At 29.2% G+C, this 19,390-nt stretch overlaps 1 protein-coding gene across 1 annotated transcript in view; it reads left to right on the top strand.

Annotated features, from left to right (window-relative positions):
- LOC123290736 (dopamine receptor 1-like) overlaps nt 1-19,110 on the top strand; it is a 70,170-nt gene extending 51,060 nt beyond the window's left edge. The window contains exons 3-4 of the mRNA XM_044871032.1: nt 17,717-18,026; nt 19,062-19,110. Coding sequence (XP_044726967.1) covers nt 17,717-18,026; nt 19,062-19,110 — 359 coding nt within the window. The remainder of the gene's footprint in view (nt 1-17,716; nt 18,027-19,061) is intronic.
- The last annotated feature ends 280 nt before the right edge of the window (nt 19,111-19,390 follow it).

The raw sequence follows: 19,390 nt of genomic DNA, 5'->3' as shown, positions 1-19,390 counted from the left end.
AGCTCTGACGCCAAGTCAACAGCCTTCTTGACTTTTCTCTCCCTTCTCCATCACTCTTTAGAAGTGTAAATCTACATACCCATATCATGCTGGTAGCAAAGTCGGCTGATTGAAGTCAGGTCAAAAGGCTCTTGTAAGGCGTTCAAGGGAAATAAATCAAAGGGATTTTATGATAGACAGCAATAAGGGATATTGTGTAGTGGTTTTGTGATTATTCGTCCTATATCTGGAATGGCTAAGTCCTCCTTTGTACTTGGTGCTTGGATCTTGATTGTACTAGAATAATGATTAGCTCCAAAATGCCACGATTTTTATCACTTTTATAATTTACTTGTAAGACTCGTTCCTAATTCGATTGTTATTTAATGAACCAAGCACCTTGTACATTTCAAAAGTTTCAGAATATAAAAGGAAGACTTTGTCAATGTAATCAGGCTTTGTATAAATGTATGTGGATCGTTCATATATTTAGGAGCACTGGCTGAGAGAATGAACCTAACGTTTGTCGTTTATATTATTATGATTATTATGAACATCGTTAACTTTTCAAAAGTATATGTATGTGTGTATGCACAGTGATAATGAGATCATATACATAACGTTACTCCTCCCAGCCTGTCAATCGAAGTAAGAGAACATACACAACATACACAATATATATATTTACATCATCAGCATCCTAAAAGTAACTTACTTATCCGCCTTTGCTCGTTGTGATTCCTGGTTATGTTTGGAAACGTTACATAATGTTTTACGATGTTAGGAAATATTTAAACAAGCACAATGTTTTCGACACATGTATGTTTTTTCCTCTTTATGTCTTTGCTCGTTCGTCTCTAGAATTAAGCAGTTAGTTATCTTGTATAAAGAAAATTTTCTTCGTATATTTTACAACAGATATTCAACTTTGTAATAGATCTGATTAACTACAAATTTCTGGTTAATTGAACATGTATAAATATTGTGAGTTCAAACGATTTTATTGGCATAACAATCAATTTTACAATACATAAAAAAATATGACAAATTAAACAAACTATATGGTATTTTGGGTACGAGGGGAAAAAGAAGCAGTAATAATTATGTTCTTCTTGCAAACCTACAGTAGCACCCACTAAATGTCCTGAAAAGTAGGTGGCTGAGTGGAGTTGCTGATTGATTCGTTTTTGCTTATATCTCCGTAAAAGTGATAAGGTTCATTTTAGTATTTTATTGTTATATCTAAAAAGTAAAGAAATAAATCTTATATCTTATTATGATACCGTCCAAGTTCCCAAGAGTTTTTTTTTTTTTTGTTCATTTTAGTTTTTCTTGTAAGAAAATTTTTCATAATATAAAATGAAACTATGTTTGCTGTGTATACTTTCGATGAATTATAAAGCTGAAAACAGTATGTCATGTGTAAAATCGCATTATAATTTAAAAAATAGAACGACGATTTGATCAACATGACCCTCATTTCACAGTGATACTTTTATTGTATCGAATCAAAGGGAAAAAACGTCAGGGCGGTATTATGAACGAGAGGTTCCGGAGTCGTGGTTTTTCAAACATTATGCCAATTTTTAAGTGTAGCGGTGTTCGTTGATAGCAGTTCTTGAGCATTTGAGGCCGAGAAAGAACTGTTGAACTATGACAAAAAGCTAAAATTTTTTGAGGGGAGAATATCCTTGAGCGGCTTTTCTGTTGTGTTTGGGACTACTGGTAGTGGATGGTGGGACGGTCGACAGGTGGTAGAAGTGACTTTGACCATTATCTGGGTGCTGCAGAAGTTTGACAATGAATTATATTAAATGTAGGGATAGGCAAGAAAAGGTACGAAAGTAACGCCAATGGTTCTATTCCAGTGGTGGACAATAATAGAAGAGAGTCACAAAGGTTGTTCCCTACTTGAGAATAGTGGTTGTGAATATTTTTTTGCTCCTCGTCGTCGATGGCCAAGGTCGTTTAGATACAGATAAAGAAAATGAACAAGTTTATGATTGGATTCCCTTCTAGTCGATTCTTTGATAAAATTGACTTCTAGTCGATACTTTGATGAAATTTTCGTGGAGGTTGTTAGCTCCTAAGACTTCGAGGTTTAGGTCTTCAGAGTTGTAATATATGAAATAACTTGTACACAGTTTGTTTAAATAAAATTTATTTAATTTATTTTATTGTTTGCAATTGTTAACACAGATAAATGATAAAATAATAAAAGTGATTAATTATATTCCAGATAAATTTTTAATAAATTTATTTTACAAATAAGTAAATGTTGTTCGCTCTTACAATTTATTGTTTATACTTTGGATGATTAAGCATCGATGAAATAGGAGCTTTTTATGTACTTCAAACATAACTATTCTCATACCTTTCTTTGCCATACTAATCTAGTTGCTGGTAAGTAATTGAAGATACCTTAATTATAACATACATGGCATAGTAGTGACCTGTCATCAGTCATCTTAATTATCATATCACTCTGCTATAAGAATAATGGATAGAAAAGAAACGTCAACATGCTGGCCGTACCAGTGAATCTAAACAAGCTGATTCAAAGGACAGCTTACTCGTTCGAAAGAATTGATGTATATGTAGCAAACTTTGGAATAAATAGAATATGAGATTAGATATTTCCTAGTGCCTTATCTTTAAAGTGATGTAGCAACTACCAAAAATCAGACAATGTAAAGCAAGCTTTAGAATTCATAGAATAAAATCCTTTTTTCCACAAAATATAAGAAACCTTATATATTTAATTTCTATTTTCTTTTGATACAATGTTTATATGATGAGAAAGATTTTCTCTTATGTGAGTAAGTGAGTTCTTTAATGTAAATTATATTTCACTTAAATAAAATCGGATATTCATGAATGAAAACTGGTAAAATTGTGTGAAAGGGAAAAATTTCTATATGATTTCTCTCAATAACTGTTTGACTTTTCTTTTTTACTCGACAGTATACAGCAATCAAACCATGTAATTTCTTCAAGCGATACTTTAATGTTTGATCATTATTATTCAACAAAAAGAGAAGGAGGAAAATTGAAGAAAATTATATACATTATTTATAACCTTTTTTTTCTTTCTTTTTTTTTCTAAAAATACCACAAAGAGAATATGAAACATTGAATATATATTTCAAACGAAACATAGAAACATGTTTTGATTGTGTTAAATAGGGTCTGTAAGTTTACAAACAATTTTTGTCTGTTATAAATATAATTCAGTTTAACCATTAAAAAAAAAAAAAAACTTTTCCTTTGCAACTTCATTATAATTTTAAAACAACGTTTTTTAATGAGCTCTATTTATTAGGATATGTTTATAAACAACACTCTTCTCTCAGTTTCAAATGATTGATAAGAAGTTGAGGTATAAACCGTAGAATAATGACATGTCATAATGACTCATTTTATTGCCTCTATCCCGAAAGGGGATAAAAAGGTCAGTTTTAGCTAGATTGAGGATACAGTGATGTTTATTGAATAAATTCTGTGATGTTTAACAAGTGTTGGAAAACGATAAACATGAGAGTTGCTGGGGGTAAACAGATTGGCATAGGAATCTAAAATTTTAAGAAAATGTTGACATTTTGTACGTTTAAGTTTATTTTTATGTGCATTATTTTTTGCATTACAACTTTTGAAAAAATAGAAATTTCGTATTTTAAGCGAGTTTAGCACGAATACCTTCGTATGCCTCAATGACGATAACTAAAACTTGAAATTTTTCAAAAATCCACATCTACCCATCGATAAGATACATCTAAACGTGACCACCAAATTTAAACGTGATCTGCAGGAAGCACTAAAGTCACTGAAAAATGATTTTATAGGAATCACTATGAAAACATATCCCTTCCAATAAAAAAAATTCATTGACTCTTGCAAATGTTCTCTATTGCCCTTTTTGACAACTTTTGTCTAAAGTATTTTTCCCTGGTTACCGTGTTTTCTTTCAATTAAATGCAATAATGGCATATTTTTATGTCAAATTTCCTCCAAAAACTGACAATTTTCGAAAAAATGGTCTAAATTAAAAGGGGATTTTTTCAATGAAGATCAACTTTCTTATTTAAAGTGTTATTTGATCCCTTGCCATTAAGGATTGAAATTGGCTATTAAAGAATCCCGGAGAACTAGGTTCAATCTGATGTTAGAACGTGATGCTCCCCATGACTATGAAGCTTTTGTTCAAGTTATTTTTTGGTTGATTAACTACAAAACGAGATATTTAGGTGTATAGTTTGAAAAGACCCACGTTATATAAAAAATTAGTACATAAAACATTTATAATTAATATTTATTTGAGTTATAAAACTAAGACAGGTAGAAACTTTAATTCAACGAAAATGTTCCTTATCAACCTGAATAAAAAGATAACAATTTACCATAAAGATAGAACCTATTAAATAATAGTGTGTAAGAACCTTAAACACTAAACTTCCTGTGATAGAAGAGGAAAACTCTCTGTTTTATTTTATCGGTGATGTTGCTGGAATTCATAAATAACAAAATGTTAACTTATTCAAGTCTTAATATTATTATCTATCGCAAGAACAAGTTTACTAAAAACAAACTCATTGTTTAAAACTTAAAATTTTCTTTGATAAATATTTTCAACATTGTCAAAATAAATTTTCATTCATTAAATATTAAGAAGCGATGGCATTCAGTTTTGTTATTAAAAAAAAACTGTTTTTCATAATACGGAAATACAAAGTGCTATGAGATCATTCATTCATTATACACAGGTTAATTTGTTATTACTTACTTTAACCTTATTAATGTTCAAATTTTAAACATTTGATTAGCGTGAAACTTTTAAGAATCCTCTTAAATATTCATCGGTGGCAAAAAAAAATTTATATTTATATAAATAATTTCAAGCACTATTATCACAATTATCTCCTTTACTTTAGCAATTTGTTTGAATTTTTTATAGGTAATCATCTTGGGTACCTTTATTTATAAAAAATCTTGTTAATTTTCCCACCTATAACTTTCATTATTTTAATGCGAGGTTATTTTTATTGAAAATTCACAGGATTTTCGAAAAATACAAGTAACCAGTGCAGGTAGTGTAGCACGTAATGGGCTTTAAAATTGGAGTAGTGTTAATAAATCTTGAATTCAAGACTTTACAAAATAGTTTACAAAACCGTGATAAAATAAGATACAAAGATTTTTTGAGTAAACTTCCGAATTACCTATAATTAATATATAAAATTGACACTCACGTACCTACTACGAAATCTAAACATTGAATGAAAATGCTTACTTCTGGAATACAACTGTTCATTAAATTTCGAAAGTTATCTTATGCTTCAAAAAAAGTTATTAAATGATAGGCTTTCATTTGAAATGAAGAAGTTCATTTCCTAAAACTCTATTCTTAGGAAACCACAACCAACATTTGTTTTTTATTTTTTATTTTTGCAAAATTGGTGATTTTATTATTAACTACAACCCCATCTCCAGAATGAAACTCTAATTTTAATATTGACAAAATTAACTAGTGCATAATGATTTTGTAGCACACGGTATATCATTTATTCTTTTTGATGGATTCATATTATAAGTTAGATTGTATGATTGGGGAATTGGAATCAATTTTAAATATTATTTTTATAAAACTTTTTAAAAATGTAATATTTTTTATACATTAAAGTATTATGATGGGTGATGGGGTGTTGTGATTTCCTTAAGGAATATTATCTTCAGAAGATTTAATAATAAAAGTATAGGATTTCACACAAATATTTATATAAACCTTTTATGAAACTGTATATAATTTCCAATTTTTGATGTTTTGATGTTTTAGCTACTTGGATAAAGATGATTGGCATAAAGTTTTCGGCAATATATTTATGTGGTGGAACTTAGCAGGGTGATGATTCTCGAATTAAAAAAAAAAAAAAGTTGTGCTAGAATGTGCTAGAGTTGTGCTACAATGTGCCGTCGAGAAAATTGAAAAATTCAGAAAAATAGAGAAATGGTGGCCAAAAATTAAATTTTTCGTCAGCAGGGTGATTTTGTTTTTTCGAAAAAAAAAATTGGATAAAATTGTATTAGGGTTGTGCTGCAATGTGCTGTCGAAAAAATTGAAAAATTCGGAAAAATACAGGAATGGCAGCCAAAAATATTTTTTATGTCAGCAGGGTGATTTCGTTTTTTCGAAAAAAAAAATATTGGATGAAATTGTGCTAGAGTTGTGCTGGATTGTGCCGTCGAGAAAATTGGAAAATTCGGAAAAATACAGAAATGGCAGCCAAAAATATATTTTTTTTCAGCAGGGTTCTTCTCGTTGCTGTTTATATTTCTGAGCGTTGTGTTGGTAATTTTCGGTTTAATTTGTTTATTTATTTTTTTTTTTAATTTTTTCTTGCACGATACTGTTTGCATATCTGTGCATTGGCAATTCTGAAAATTTAAAGTATTAATTTTAGAAGTCAAATACTTGTTTTATTGTTTAAAGAATTAAATATTATAGTTACTCTAACTCTATACTTTATGAATTAACTAATTGTAATATTAGTTTAAAAAAGACATAATTCTGATTTAGGAATCAACCCAATATGTGCGCACATTACCCACAATTTGTTCTCTATTGTGTTTAACTTCTGATAACTCAAACTGGGTATTTGAAAGATTTTTTTTTTGCTTTGTTAAAAACAAGCAAGATAAAAGCCATAAAGGTTTTGTTTTTATCTCGTTCTAGCAAAACAGAATTTAGCATGGAGTAGCTATGGTATACCATATGTAGCTATGCTATAGCATATGGCTGATAGACACACTGACGTCATTGTTCTTATCGGATCTCTCTGTTTAATACCTGTCTTAAAATGCCCATATCATCCATATTTATTGGCTTATTTCAATTTTAATTTCACTTTTTGCCATCTCGCTAACGGTTTTTTTCATATTTTGTTAAGAAGATCGAAAAATGAATTTCTTGTAAATACCCAATAGATTGATTGCAAAACATTTTTGTATATTTTAAAAATATAGGGCAAGCTGAATCGATTAAAAAAGTTTTAGTTTTCTAGGTAACCTATATGTCTGATTTTGGGGTCCTTTTTATTTGTAACACTTTTTTGGGTTTTACCTCTCAACCAGCATAATTAGGTTCACTCATCTTGAATGAATAATTTTAAAATCTTTTGTGATTAATTTTTTTAAATAATTTGGAAATTATTACAGGAAAATCTGAAAGAAGGATTTTAGATTGATAAACATCATTTAGGTCAGTATTCGTTTGTTAAAATTTAACATCAATTTCGATCCCATGTTAGGAAAATTTTCGATTACACCACTGTAATTAATTTTCTATGTAAGGTCAAATTAATTAATATTCGACAATACAATAATACTAAATCACTCAATACAGAAACCTCTTATTGAAAATACAAGTAATTAATGTAAACACATCTCGAAATGTTTTAAGAAGGATGTATTACAAGTCGTTGTTGTACCTATTGTTTCTGAATCGTGCTTTGGTCAGAGGTCATACATACAGAGAACGGAGCAGATACAATACAATATTCTCTATACAAAGAGAAGCCTGCCGTTGTGCTAAAATATACTAACGAACAGCGAAACTTAGTCACTTTTTAATTAATTGTGGTTAAGGCTGTTACGTACAAATTTTAAACATTCTTTGATAGACGTGAAACTTTTTATTTTTTTTAAGAATCCTCTTCAATATTCACTGGTGAAAAAAAAAATTTATAAATAAAAGCGGCTTTCCAGATAAAAATGGTTAAAATTATAATTTAATTTCAAATACTATGATTATACTCTATACTCGATTTGAAAGGGCAAAGTGCAAGTAAAAATACCCATTAAATTGAAAAATTACTATTGAAAAACCAATCGAAAAAAAACCTTAAAATAAAAGTTGCAGAGTTTGATAGGGACATCATGTTCAGGCTTGCCTCTTCGGGTTTGTTTAATAGCCAATTTAGACCCTAAACGGTAAGAGATAGAATAACACTTTAAATTAAAAAGTTGATCCTCATAAAAAAACTAACATTTTTAATATTAACTATTTTTTTCGAAAAACGTCAGCTTTGTCATTGATTTGAAAGAAAAAACGAATACTAACTGCGGAAAAATGCTTTAGCCAAAAGTTGTCAAGGGCAATAGAAAAAATACACCAGTATCCATGACTTTGACCTCCAATTATCGAATGTTATTCTATCTCTTACTGTTTAGAAATTGGTTATTAAAGCAACCCGAAGAACTAGGTCTAATCTGATGTCAGAACATGATGTCCCCCATCAAACTACACAATTTTTGTTTAAGGTAGCTGTTATAGATTAAAATGTCGCACCTTTTATATCTTTTCTTTTTCCTTCGACCCTTACAAATTAAGCTTCCTAATTATTTTGAAATCTCTGCACCTGACATGATTAGGTGGTATTGTATAATTTTCTCTCACTCATTAGGCTGGTCCAATTTCTATGTCTGTTAGTTTATATGTATTTATGAGCTCAAAGTAGATGATGTATTCTGATAAAACAACGATATTGGACGACCACTTCAAGGTGAAATGTTTCCCTTTTGTAATGAACATTATAATATAAACAATAATATATTTACTGTAGTGTACTGTAGACTGTAAGACTGTACAGAATGAAGATATTTTAGTATGTACAAAAACCATCAAAATTTAATACAGAATATATTAATTAAACAACCACTTGTAAATGTTTGTGTAGATATTATAAATATATGTAAGCAATCACGAAGAGCTACAGAGAAATGTCTTCATAGTACCTATTCCAATTTTTATAGTTTTCAATCATTGTTGATGGTTTTCGCATTTCTTGGTGCAAAATCACGGAAGACTTGCTAAAGTTTTAAAACTTAATACGCTGAATCTATTGTTAATTAATCTATTGTATTGTCATCGATCCTTGATAAGTATGCCAAATATCGAGTAAAATAAAATTTCAAGAGAATATGTAACATTTAACTGTTGTATATTTTAATTATTTCTATGTTGACAAGTTTTTATAATTGGAATTTGTCTAAAGAGGTTTTATCATCAATTAATTTGAACAAATATAAAGAAACGAAAAATTACACAGAAGTCGGGCCTTGAACCTGGGTTCCTGTTCTATGTGTTCTATGTCAGTAACAACAATTATATGTACCCTATTGGTGTATTTATGTATTTATTCTATTTGCAAGTGTGTGTATACAGAATATACAAACGTTTCGTACTAATATACAAGTCTTTTGGCAAAAAATCACAAAGGGTCAAACCCTGAACTAGTATAATCATAGAGAGAGATCTATTTCAGATCTGCAACTTTTTCCAACAAAATAAGTCCAAAGGGGGCAACCAAGAATTGCATTGATTTTAACTTGGGGATAAATAATGTTCATTTAAATACTAAGAAATAATTTATTTAACACACCTTGGTAGTGAGATACAGATTTAACTGTATTTTTAAGACTATAATTCTCATTTAATCACGTAATTTTGTAAATTAAGATAGAAATATCCTTTCAATATCGACACTAATGTTTGGCACCTGTCAATTATTATATACGTAAAGTTCTTTCTTATTCAACCGTATTTTGTCCAGACACAAATAGTATGGTAGCTAGTGTAAGGTGGACTACTGCTCTTTAAAGATCCAATTATTTTTTCATATTATGTACTGTTGGTTAGGTCGCACACTGAGAAAAATTAAAGAAACCTTGGAAACTCCGCGCGGAGTTGACAAATTTGAATACCAGTCTTTAGAATTATGATTCACACCAGTCTGTCGGAATCAAAGTAACTATGTAGCTTCATAAAACCAACTTCGCGAGGGATTTGAAGTTGAGTTTGAGATGGAGTTGAGTCCACTAAATTTGAATTGGATAAATGAATTTAGTTTTGATGCAACAAAATAAATCTTTTATTATTGACCAGGAACTTTTTACATTTCAATCAATTTGTTTGATTGTTTGAAACATATTATCAATGAACATAAATGAAAATTTATTTTGATATCCTCACGGAATTGACAATATTGACCTGTCAATTGTGTCAAGGAATTGAGTAAGCACCTATGCGGGCTCCGGCGTATTCAACTCCTACGCGAAATTAAGAAAACAGAAAATCATTTGACTCAAAATATCTTTTTTCTCGAACGTATTGTTATACGAAACAATTTAGTTGTTTACAGTTTTGCGTTTACCGCTTTCAACGCGTAAAATTTATAAACTCAATTTTCGTTAGGGACTGTTTGATTCAGAGACTAGTTTATTTCCGAGACAAACATATTCAGCAAGTATAACTAACCTAAGAGATACAAAAAACTGATAATAATCTGTACATTTTGAGTGGCATATGTTTCAATAGCAAAGCTTTGAAAAAATATGCTTTGTTTACTTCCTTATTCAATACTGATCAACGTTTTTGTAAGCCCCGCAAAATTAAATTACTCCGATCATAATAAAAATGAATAAGATTCCATTCAAATACTTTATGAATCGATCGTAACGGTGTTAATAACCAGGCAAGTTAAAATTGCTTGAAAACATTAACCTGCGTAATCACAAACTATCCGAATTTCAGACTATTAGTCCAAGAAAGCATTAATTTTTTCCGAGTAAATTTGAATCGAATTGAAATTTTAACATTGGAAAATTGTATCTTAAAGGTCTTCCCGAAACATTTTCAATAAACGGTGGCTTAATGTCTATACTATACTAGGTAGAAACGAAGTCTTTTGAAGTTTTCACAAACAAATAAAAATCGATATACGTAACATTATTTATCATTATATCCTCCGGTAACTTGCAATGCATTTAATAGCACAAAAGTACAATAATAAAATACTTGGGAACTACAATTTATTACATAACACATGTTTGTAAAGGAAATAATAATGGATGCTGTTAAAATAAATAGGGAAACAGAAGTAGCAAGTGATGCCTCGATGTGGAACAGAGTACAGGGAACAAAACGGTTGGTAATGTTTACGAATGAACAACCAACCATCTCTTAAAGTTTATTATTTATTTTGTTGCACATTTAATCTTCCTTATAAACATTTATAATAATATGAAATAATGCATTATATATATTATTATGTATTATTACGTGTGTTTTTGTTTTGTTTGGTGGCCGCTGGTTTTAATGTTCTACAATAACGTAATATGTAGTCCTTTATTTATGTTTAGTGTTTTAAAGTTTTTTCCTGTAAATAAAAATTATTCTACTTTACATCTCCCTTAATGTTACTATCTTTATTTTTGTAAAAATATTTTTCTAATATAAAAAGGGTTTTCAATATTCAGTAATTGTCGCAAACGTAACGTTAATTGATAAGAACAATGAAAATAATGGCAAACGGAAAATTATTTTTATACCATGTATATATGAAATATACATAGTATATTAAGTTTAGTCCCAAGTTTGTAACTGTAACGTTTGAAAATATGGATGCTACGACAAAAAATTTTGGTATAGGTGTTCATAGAATCACCTAATTAGTCCATTTCCGGTTGTCTATCCGTCTGTCCGTAAGCACGATAACTCAAAAACGGAAAGAGATATCAAGCTGAAATTTTATATCGTGCTTAGGTCGTAAAAAATGAGATCGAGTTCGTAAATGAGCAACATAGGCCAAGCGGGTCTTGGGTCCGTAGGACCCATCTTGTAAGCCGTTAGAGATGGAACAAATGTTTAAATGTAAAAAATGTTTCTTATAAAAAAATAAACAACTTTTGTTTGAAACATTTGTTTGTATACATCACTGTTTACCCACGAGTGTGCTAATTAGGTGCAAATTTTATAGTATGTATTTATATGGGAATATCAGTTATGAGGTTATTTAAGAGTGAATATCTTTCTTTATTTACGTGACATCAAAAAACAAACGATTGCGTCATCAACACTGTCTATACATAGTATTTCAACAGTTAACTCAGTCAATTGTTTGTTTTCACTTGTTTCTATTGTTTTTTAATTATCCTAAGAAACTATATTTTTCCTTTTATTATTTATGAAATATTTGATTTAATGAATTTGATTATATCCTCAAAACATGGAATAATGACAAAAACCTGAAAATTATTTTTTCCACTATTACTATACTTTACCTATACATGATGGGCCATTTTAATCTATTATGGCTAACAGCTCGCATTTCAGTTAACCCATCATAAAATAACTTAAACAAAAGCAACATAGTTCAATTGTGGACTTCATGTTCTGATATCAGATTGTAACTAGTTCTCCGGGTTGCTTTAGAGAATAATCATTTTAGATCCTAGAATATTAACTAGAAAGTTAATCCTCATAAATAGCAGACATTTTCTATTTTCTTTTTCGAAAATCATTAGCTTTCAGAAATGATACTTAAAAATATATCATTATTGCATTTTATCGAAAGTACAATAAAGATCATTCGTCTGTGTTAACTATTAAGCGCAGGCAAATTTTCATGGATATTTGAAGATCAAGGTCAAATGACCTTGAAACTAGAATTTCAAGGTCATACACAAGCGAATATTGTCTATAGCGCTTGACAACTTTTGGCTACAGCATTCAGTGCCACATTTTTCCAAAAGCTAACGATTTTCGAAAAAATGTTATGATAATATATCAATTTATTCTATCTCGGTAATTTTACTTAAAAATAATACTGTAATTTTGTGAATTATGAATATCAATTCAAAAATATTGAATTAATAAAATATTGTAGGGATTTGTATTTAATTATGATCATGAAACAGATCATAATTAAATATAAATCCCATTACTTCCACTCATATCCAAAATTCCCAAAAAAAAATATATATATCAGATAATATTGTTTTATTCCTTTTACTTATTATACTATTATGTACCGTGAAAAAAAAATTGATAAAAATCAACTTTGTATTCTCTCAATAACACTCATTTGAAGTGTATATACCGTGTGTGTAACTACCATCTTGGGATATACATATGTCTGTAGTATGACTGAATACATCCGTTTACTAATGCATCTAAGCGAGAGGTATTATTCATGTATTGTAAGACTACAGATACGATAAACAGATAAGATACGACAGGCTGTTGTATGCATGCAGAGAGTGGGAGATTTGTTGCATACAAATATTAACTATGTAACTAAAATACTCCCACCTCCAAGTGTCTTCCAAATAATTCAATGCATGTATATAATACCTCTCGCTTAGATGCATTACTAAACGGATGTATTATGTATTCAGTCATACTACAGACATATTTATATCCCAAGATGGTTGATACACACATGGTATATTAAAACATTTTTTATAAATGCTTGTTGTTAATTCGTTAATTTTTTTAATAAATAGAATTCCACTTTAAACAACCATCTTATTACTTTAAACGAGCAATGCTTGTATACATACATTACAGCTATATCGGGGTCGCTTAAATCAATCTCGGAAAATTAATTTCGTTTTGGATTTAAATATAAAACACAATCGAGCAGGTGAATATTCATCCTATATAAGTTTCGTTTTTACATTTTCCAATTCAAGAGTACTTCAGAATGTGATTCCTTTTAATTCTTTATTTTTTTAAATGTCTTTCATAATGTCATTCTTCGCGAGAAAAAACCGTACGAAATTTTAGAAACTGAAAGAAAAAAAAGGCTTTTATAATGCAAGTATTCATAATTCAGTGACTTTATACATTACAATCTGCGTCAAATCCAATAGCCCTGATTTTTCACAGCCTTGTTTATGATGTTGGCTCAAGGGATTTTGTGACCTCGAGCGTCAAACGCAACTTTGGCGTCAAAAATGGAAAAAAAACCGTAAGAAATTCCGTTTTTTTTCTGATTTTGGCTATTCTCTGCAATTTAGCTAAAATTGCGAAGTTAGAAAAAATGATAAATTTTGAACAGCTTTATCTCGGAAACTATTGGGTCTATTGAGACGATTCTAGTATCTTAGTGTAGCAAATTTAGTCTACTTCAAATATCTAGAAAAGGTGTTAAAAAATAAACTTTTATGGTCAAAATTTTCAAAATATGATCGAAAAGCTGGATTATAAATTGGGCTGGATTGGCTTTTTCTCGAAAAGTATTGTTTCTACAAAGTTCATTCTAGTTTCATATTCTAACAAATTTAGTCGACTTAAAAACGTCTTGAAAAGGTCAAAAACTAGTCCTCAAAAATTTTATCGCAAAAATGTGAAAAAGCCACTTTTTTTTAAAGCAAAATATTCATGGTTTTTTCAACAAAGTTGCGTTCAGGTCTCGAGGTCACGAACTTAGATTATTCTTTATACCAACATCATAAACAAGTCTACAAAAAATCAGAACTACCTAATTTGACGCAAAATACCTCGTATTTTCAGACGACAAGATTTCTGTATTATCAATTGTCTTAGGGGAAAAGAGTACGTTTAACTTTGAATGTAGGTTCACTCAGTTCAAAGTTTTTGCCTACGGATTTTTTTTGATTTTTTTCGTATATTATTTGTTTGAAAATACATTGAATAAAAAGATGGGCGACCACTTTGTTATGAAATAAATGAATATTATTATATATTGTTAAAATAAGTGTAAAGTTTACTTTACCTATTCAACAAAATCATTATATGTTTATCATTCTGAAAGTGTTGTTTGAAATTGACGTATGTAGTTAGTATGATATGATATGATATGTATTCTGTTTACAAATCAATATTATGAATAAACTCATTTTCATCTGAACTAAAAATAAATTATATATATATATAGGTATGGAACTATGTCAATATTTACCTACTCAGTGAGTGGATTCCATACACCTGTGTTACTACTGTTTTGTTGATAATCTATTGGTACAACAAGTTTTTCAATTCGTATTTTTAGATATTCAATTCATGTTATATGAATATTAGAAAACAAAAAACAAAGTCTCGATTCTCATCGTTTATTCTTTAACACAAAACGAAAAACGGGTATTTTTCCAAGAAACAAGATTTCTTCCATTCCACTTACTGTAAACTCAAATGGTTTTGTACTGTCGCTCGATGCTTATGTAGGCCAATAAATCACAAAAATGAAAATTGACCCTATATTTTGAACAAAAGAAACATCATGTTATCCGAGTATATTTTTAAGATGTCAGCGCCGCATTAGTAAAAGAATGAACTTTTCATTAGGTCATCCGGCTGATCATTTTCATTGAATAAAAATATTATAGAACGAATATAGAATGCGTTGATATATTTATTTATTCTGTAGAAATTTTGTATTATTGCGTTTAAAGCGTGCTTTTAAGTTTTGTCAGCTAATTCCTTTCGTTATTTAAAAATATTTCCCTCCTGAGTTGTTGATATTTGAAATTTTCTGACAAGTGTTTTCTTGTAGATTTTGTCCTATAATCGCATATGTAGTTTTAAAATAAATTTTGTAATTTTGACTTTTGCTTGTTTTGTATGTGTTCTTAAAAATACTTTTGATATTACTGTTATTACATTCTATTTAAAGGCATTTTATTTGATTTTCAAAATAATTTATCGATTGTCAAAACAAAGCAAAAATATGCCATATATCCAAATAACGCCAACCTAATTTTTTAATCGTAGATAAACACTATAAATAGGATATTATTAACAATCATAACTATGGCGAAGCTGTACATGTACTAATATTCTATATTTATAAAGTGACCTATAAAAGGGTTCTAATTAAAATTGATAGAGTCTTGCTCAGTAGGATTGTCCAATAGGGCAACAATTTTCCAAGTGGCTTAAAAACTAAACAATTGTACATATACTTGTATCAAAATAGTTAATGTCATGAGGTTTTTCTAAATTAATAATAATTAAATTGTTATATTCTCTGCACATTAGTTATAATAAAGCAATAAAGGCTGAAGTTATCTCAAAGATTTGACAAAGACCTTAATTTGGAATTTTACCGTTCACCTCTGTTTTTATTCTTATAATCAACCACCGTTAAGTGAAACCAATGCATCTCTCCATCGTCTGTTTAGGTTAACTTTTATCGTGGTCGATTAAACGATGTCCAGGCTCACTGGGTTTTCGTGCTTTCCTACTTATACTTTGCCACGTGTGTTCTCCTTTACTTCTGGCTTCACTTTTTCCGTTTTTGATATATTCAAAAATGTACGTACCTGTTAGAAAAAAATAGCAATATAAATAATTTAGGAATGTAGATAATCTCTGCCAGGATAATCTCAGCCGTGCTGTTATTAATAACAGTTTATTAATTATCAATTATATAATTCTTTTGCATGTTAATAGAATTTCACATAATTTTATACTTAGTTGAATAAATCTACCGGATTTTGATAATGAATTCGATAAATTTTTGCAAAGGACTATTTTTTTTTAAATAGGTTTCCTGTTTTGTAAAAATACAGAGAAGGAGTTTTCCAGTTCCGTAACGATCCGGAATTTCTGCATCGACCTTGTCCATCGAACCCTGAACATAGTAAAATAACCTCATAATCTCAAGAAAACCGCTCTAACCTGATAATTTCAATCTCTGATAACTTTTCGATAAATGAAGGAATTGAGATGAAATTCTGAAAAAAAAAGGTAACTTATGATCATAAAAAGGATGATAAATTTTAAAGGTACTTAGCCTCAATTTTGAGAAAAAGGAATTATTCGGAAAAATTTCAACAAATTTCAACAAAAAACTCAAAAAAATCCAGATTCGCATCATAATAAGGTTTAATAGCTATGGTATGATACTTGAAAATGCATTATACTATCTCTTTTAAAAATTCAGAATACAGCGCATTCAAATTGTTGAAATAACTTTTAGCCTACGCTTTTATGCTGTATATAATGAAGGTACATGTGGGCTACCTAATAATATAATATGTGTGAAAAATGTTTCTTAAGAATGATTAATGATAGGTTTTTCTTAAAACAGCGAAAAAGCAATGCTGTTATCTTTTGAAGAACCTTTCTAGAACGTTATATGTAATAAGACATATAACTTTTTTTCATTTGTTTTGACTACTAAGAGTATTATTAATCATTGACATTAAATTAAGAATGAATGATTATTATCGGAAAAAGATGTAAAGAGCTTGGTTGTGGTTTTTCAATTGTGAAAATTTATCATTTCCACGAAATCTATTAGTTTCTTCAAAGTATGTTATGTTGAGATTATTTCACTCGAATGATGAACATTAAATGCTTCGTCATTTTCTGATTCAATTGTTATTTGTTTCTTGTCAGCACACATTGACAGTAGTACCTTTATGTTTTTCTGAGGGAAAAATTTATCAATTTTTAATTTTAATACTTTTAAGCAAATAAATTTAAATGAGTTATTTGGAAGATAATATTGAAAAAAAAAAAGTATTTGGAGCTAATCTCAATTTATATTTATAGTTTTTTTTTAAAATTGTTTCATAGCACAATTGACTTTTATAATGACGGAAGCATATTTTTGTTATTTTTGTTTTTTTGTTTTTTTTTTTTTTTTTTTTTTTTTTAAAATCTAACGAGCAAGTTTTAAATGATGGGACAAAGATTAAAAAAACAATTTTGCGATACGATGGATTTTTAAAACAAAGCGTTGTCATATTAACACCAAACAATTAATATAACTTTTCGCATCATAAAAAAAACATTTATATACACTTAACTTAACAAAAAAAAAAAAACACGACAAGACATTCCTTTTTTTTTTAATTAATCACTTTTTAATATTTCCGTCTCCCTCTTTCAACACAGGACCGACTTGAATTAATTTTGTTTTTTCTGTTGCAGGTACATTTCTCTCGTTGTTAATATTCTTCTCGATAGCGGGAAATATACTAGTGTGTGTGGCAATATATACGGATCGCGGTTTACGTCGTATTGGTAATTTATTTTTAGCGTCATTAGCTATCGCAGATTTATTTGTTGCATCGTTAGTAATGACATTCGCTGGGGTTAATGATTTATTAGGATATTGGATATTTGGTGCACAATTTTGTGATACGTGGGTTGCTTTCGATGTGATGTGTTCAACGGCAAGCATATTAAATTTATGTGCAATATCACTGGATCGTTACATACATATTAAGGATCCATTAAGGTGAGTGTGAATTATTGTACTTTGGTGATGAAATAGTTTGCATTTAAAAATAAATTGAAAATTTTTCCCAATTTCTAAAATAATTTTGGTATTAGAAATAGGAAACTCACGTAATTATTTTCTTGAGGGATATTTGACATTTATCTTATTTGATATATTTAATATATTTTTTGGATATATCCTTGTTTAAATCTGGGTTTTGATTGATATAAAGTATAATTGATGTATGACAATCAATCCGTACAAGTGTTTTTGATTTTAAAACTGACTAACAGTGGAACACAATTACACCGTAATTGCTATTATAATTTCTTGAAAATATTCTAGTTCTCTTCCAGGCTCTATTCCATGATCTGAAAACTTGGAACTGTTTGTCATCAACGGAAAAATTTAAAGACAAAAGCGAAAAATTTACAGACAGAAGCATTTTATGGAAAGCATATTATGGGTACCAACACCAAACCTATTCAGCTTACCAAATACTTTTCAATTGGCAAAATAAGAGTATGGTGTTCTTTTTGTTCTGATCAAATTTCGCATGCGCAGAAAATAATTCATTGCAAGCTAAACCGCTTTGATCATTGTTTTTATTTGTGCATTTATTTACTGGCAGAAAATTTTATTTTTCTACCCCCCCCCCCTTGTTGTGGGTATAATTGGAAAAATCTTGGAAAGGGAGTAAAGGTTCTTTTGTGCCATTTATGTTCCAGTAATGCACACTGTTTATACTCTCTAAGAAACTCAAAATCGAATCCAAAAAGTGAATAAATGATAATTAGTTGCTATTTACATGCTTTAAGAATCCGGTAAATCATTTAAGAAAAATCCAACTATTTACAGTTACAAATCCACCCTAAAAAATTATTATGTGCATTTTAGCTTCTCTATTCCTGATTCGAAGCGTGAATAATGTTCGAATTTTGTAACTAAGGCATTCTGTTTTTAGTTTAATTTTTATTCACATTGAAATACAAAAGAATTGTTTTCGTACGTGATTTCATTTTGTTATAAAATTTATCATTTCTTTTGATTTAGAATGCAAGCCGCAGAAAAGAAAAGTAAATTACTATATGTACTGTATTAGTTGAAGATTTACTATTTTCGTTAAGTTTGCAAATAATTTTCTTGTTTAAAAGAAATTTTCTAGATACTTAAATACAAGCAGAACATGTAGTTTACAATGTTTCCTACCAAACATATTATTAAAGTACTTTTACATTATAAAGTACTATCATCAAGGTATTGGATGTGGCTTAAAAATTTTTCTTCATAAAGCAATAAAAAAACAAAAACGGGCTACAAAAACTTAACCCTTAAAAATATGCGCTGTCAAGGGAAATTTCATGCTGATGAAGATGTAACCA

The sequence above is a fragment of the Chrysoperla carnea genome, chromosome 1 (genome assembly GCF_905475395.1).
Source record: "Chrysoperla carnea chromosome 1, inChrCarn1.1, whole genome shotgun sequence".
Taxonomy (NCBI): Eukaryota; Metazoa; Arthropoda; class Insecta; order Neuroptera; family Chrysopidae; genus Chrysoperla; species Chrysoperla carnea.
This window is presented reverse-complemented; position numbering and strand designations above follow the sequence as displayed.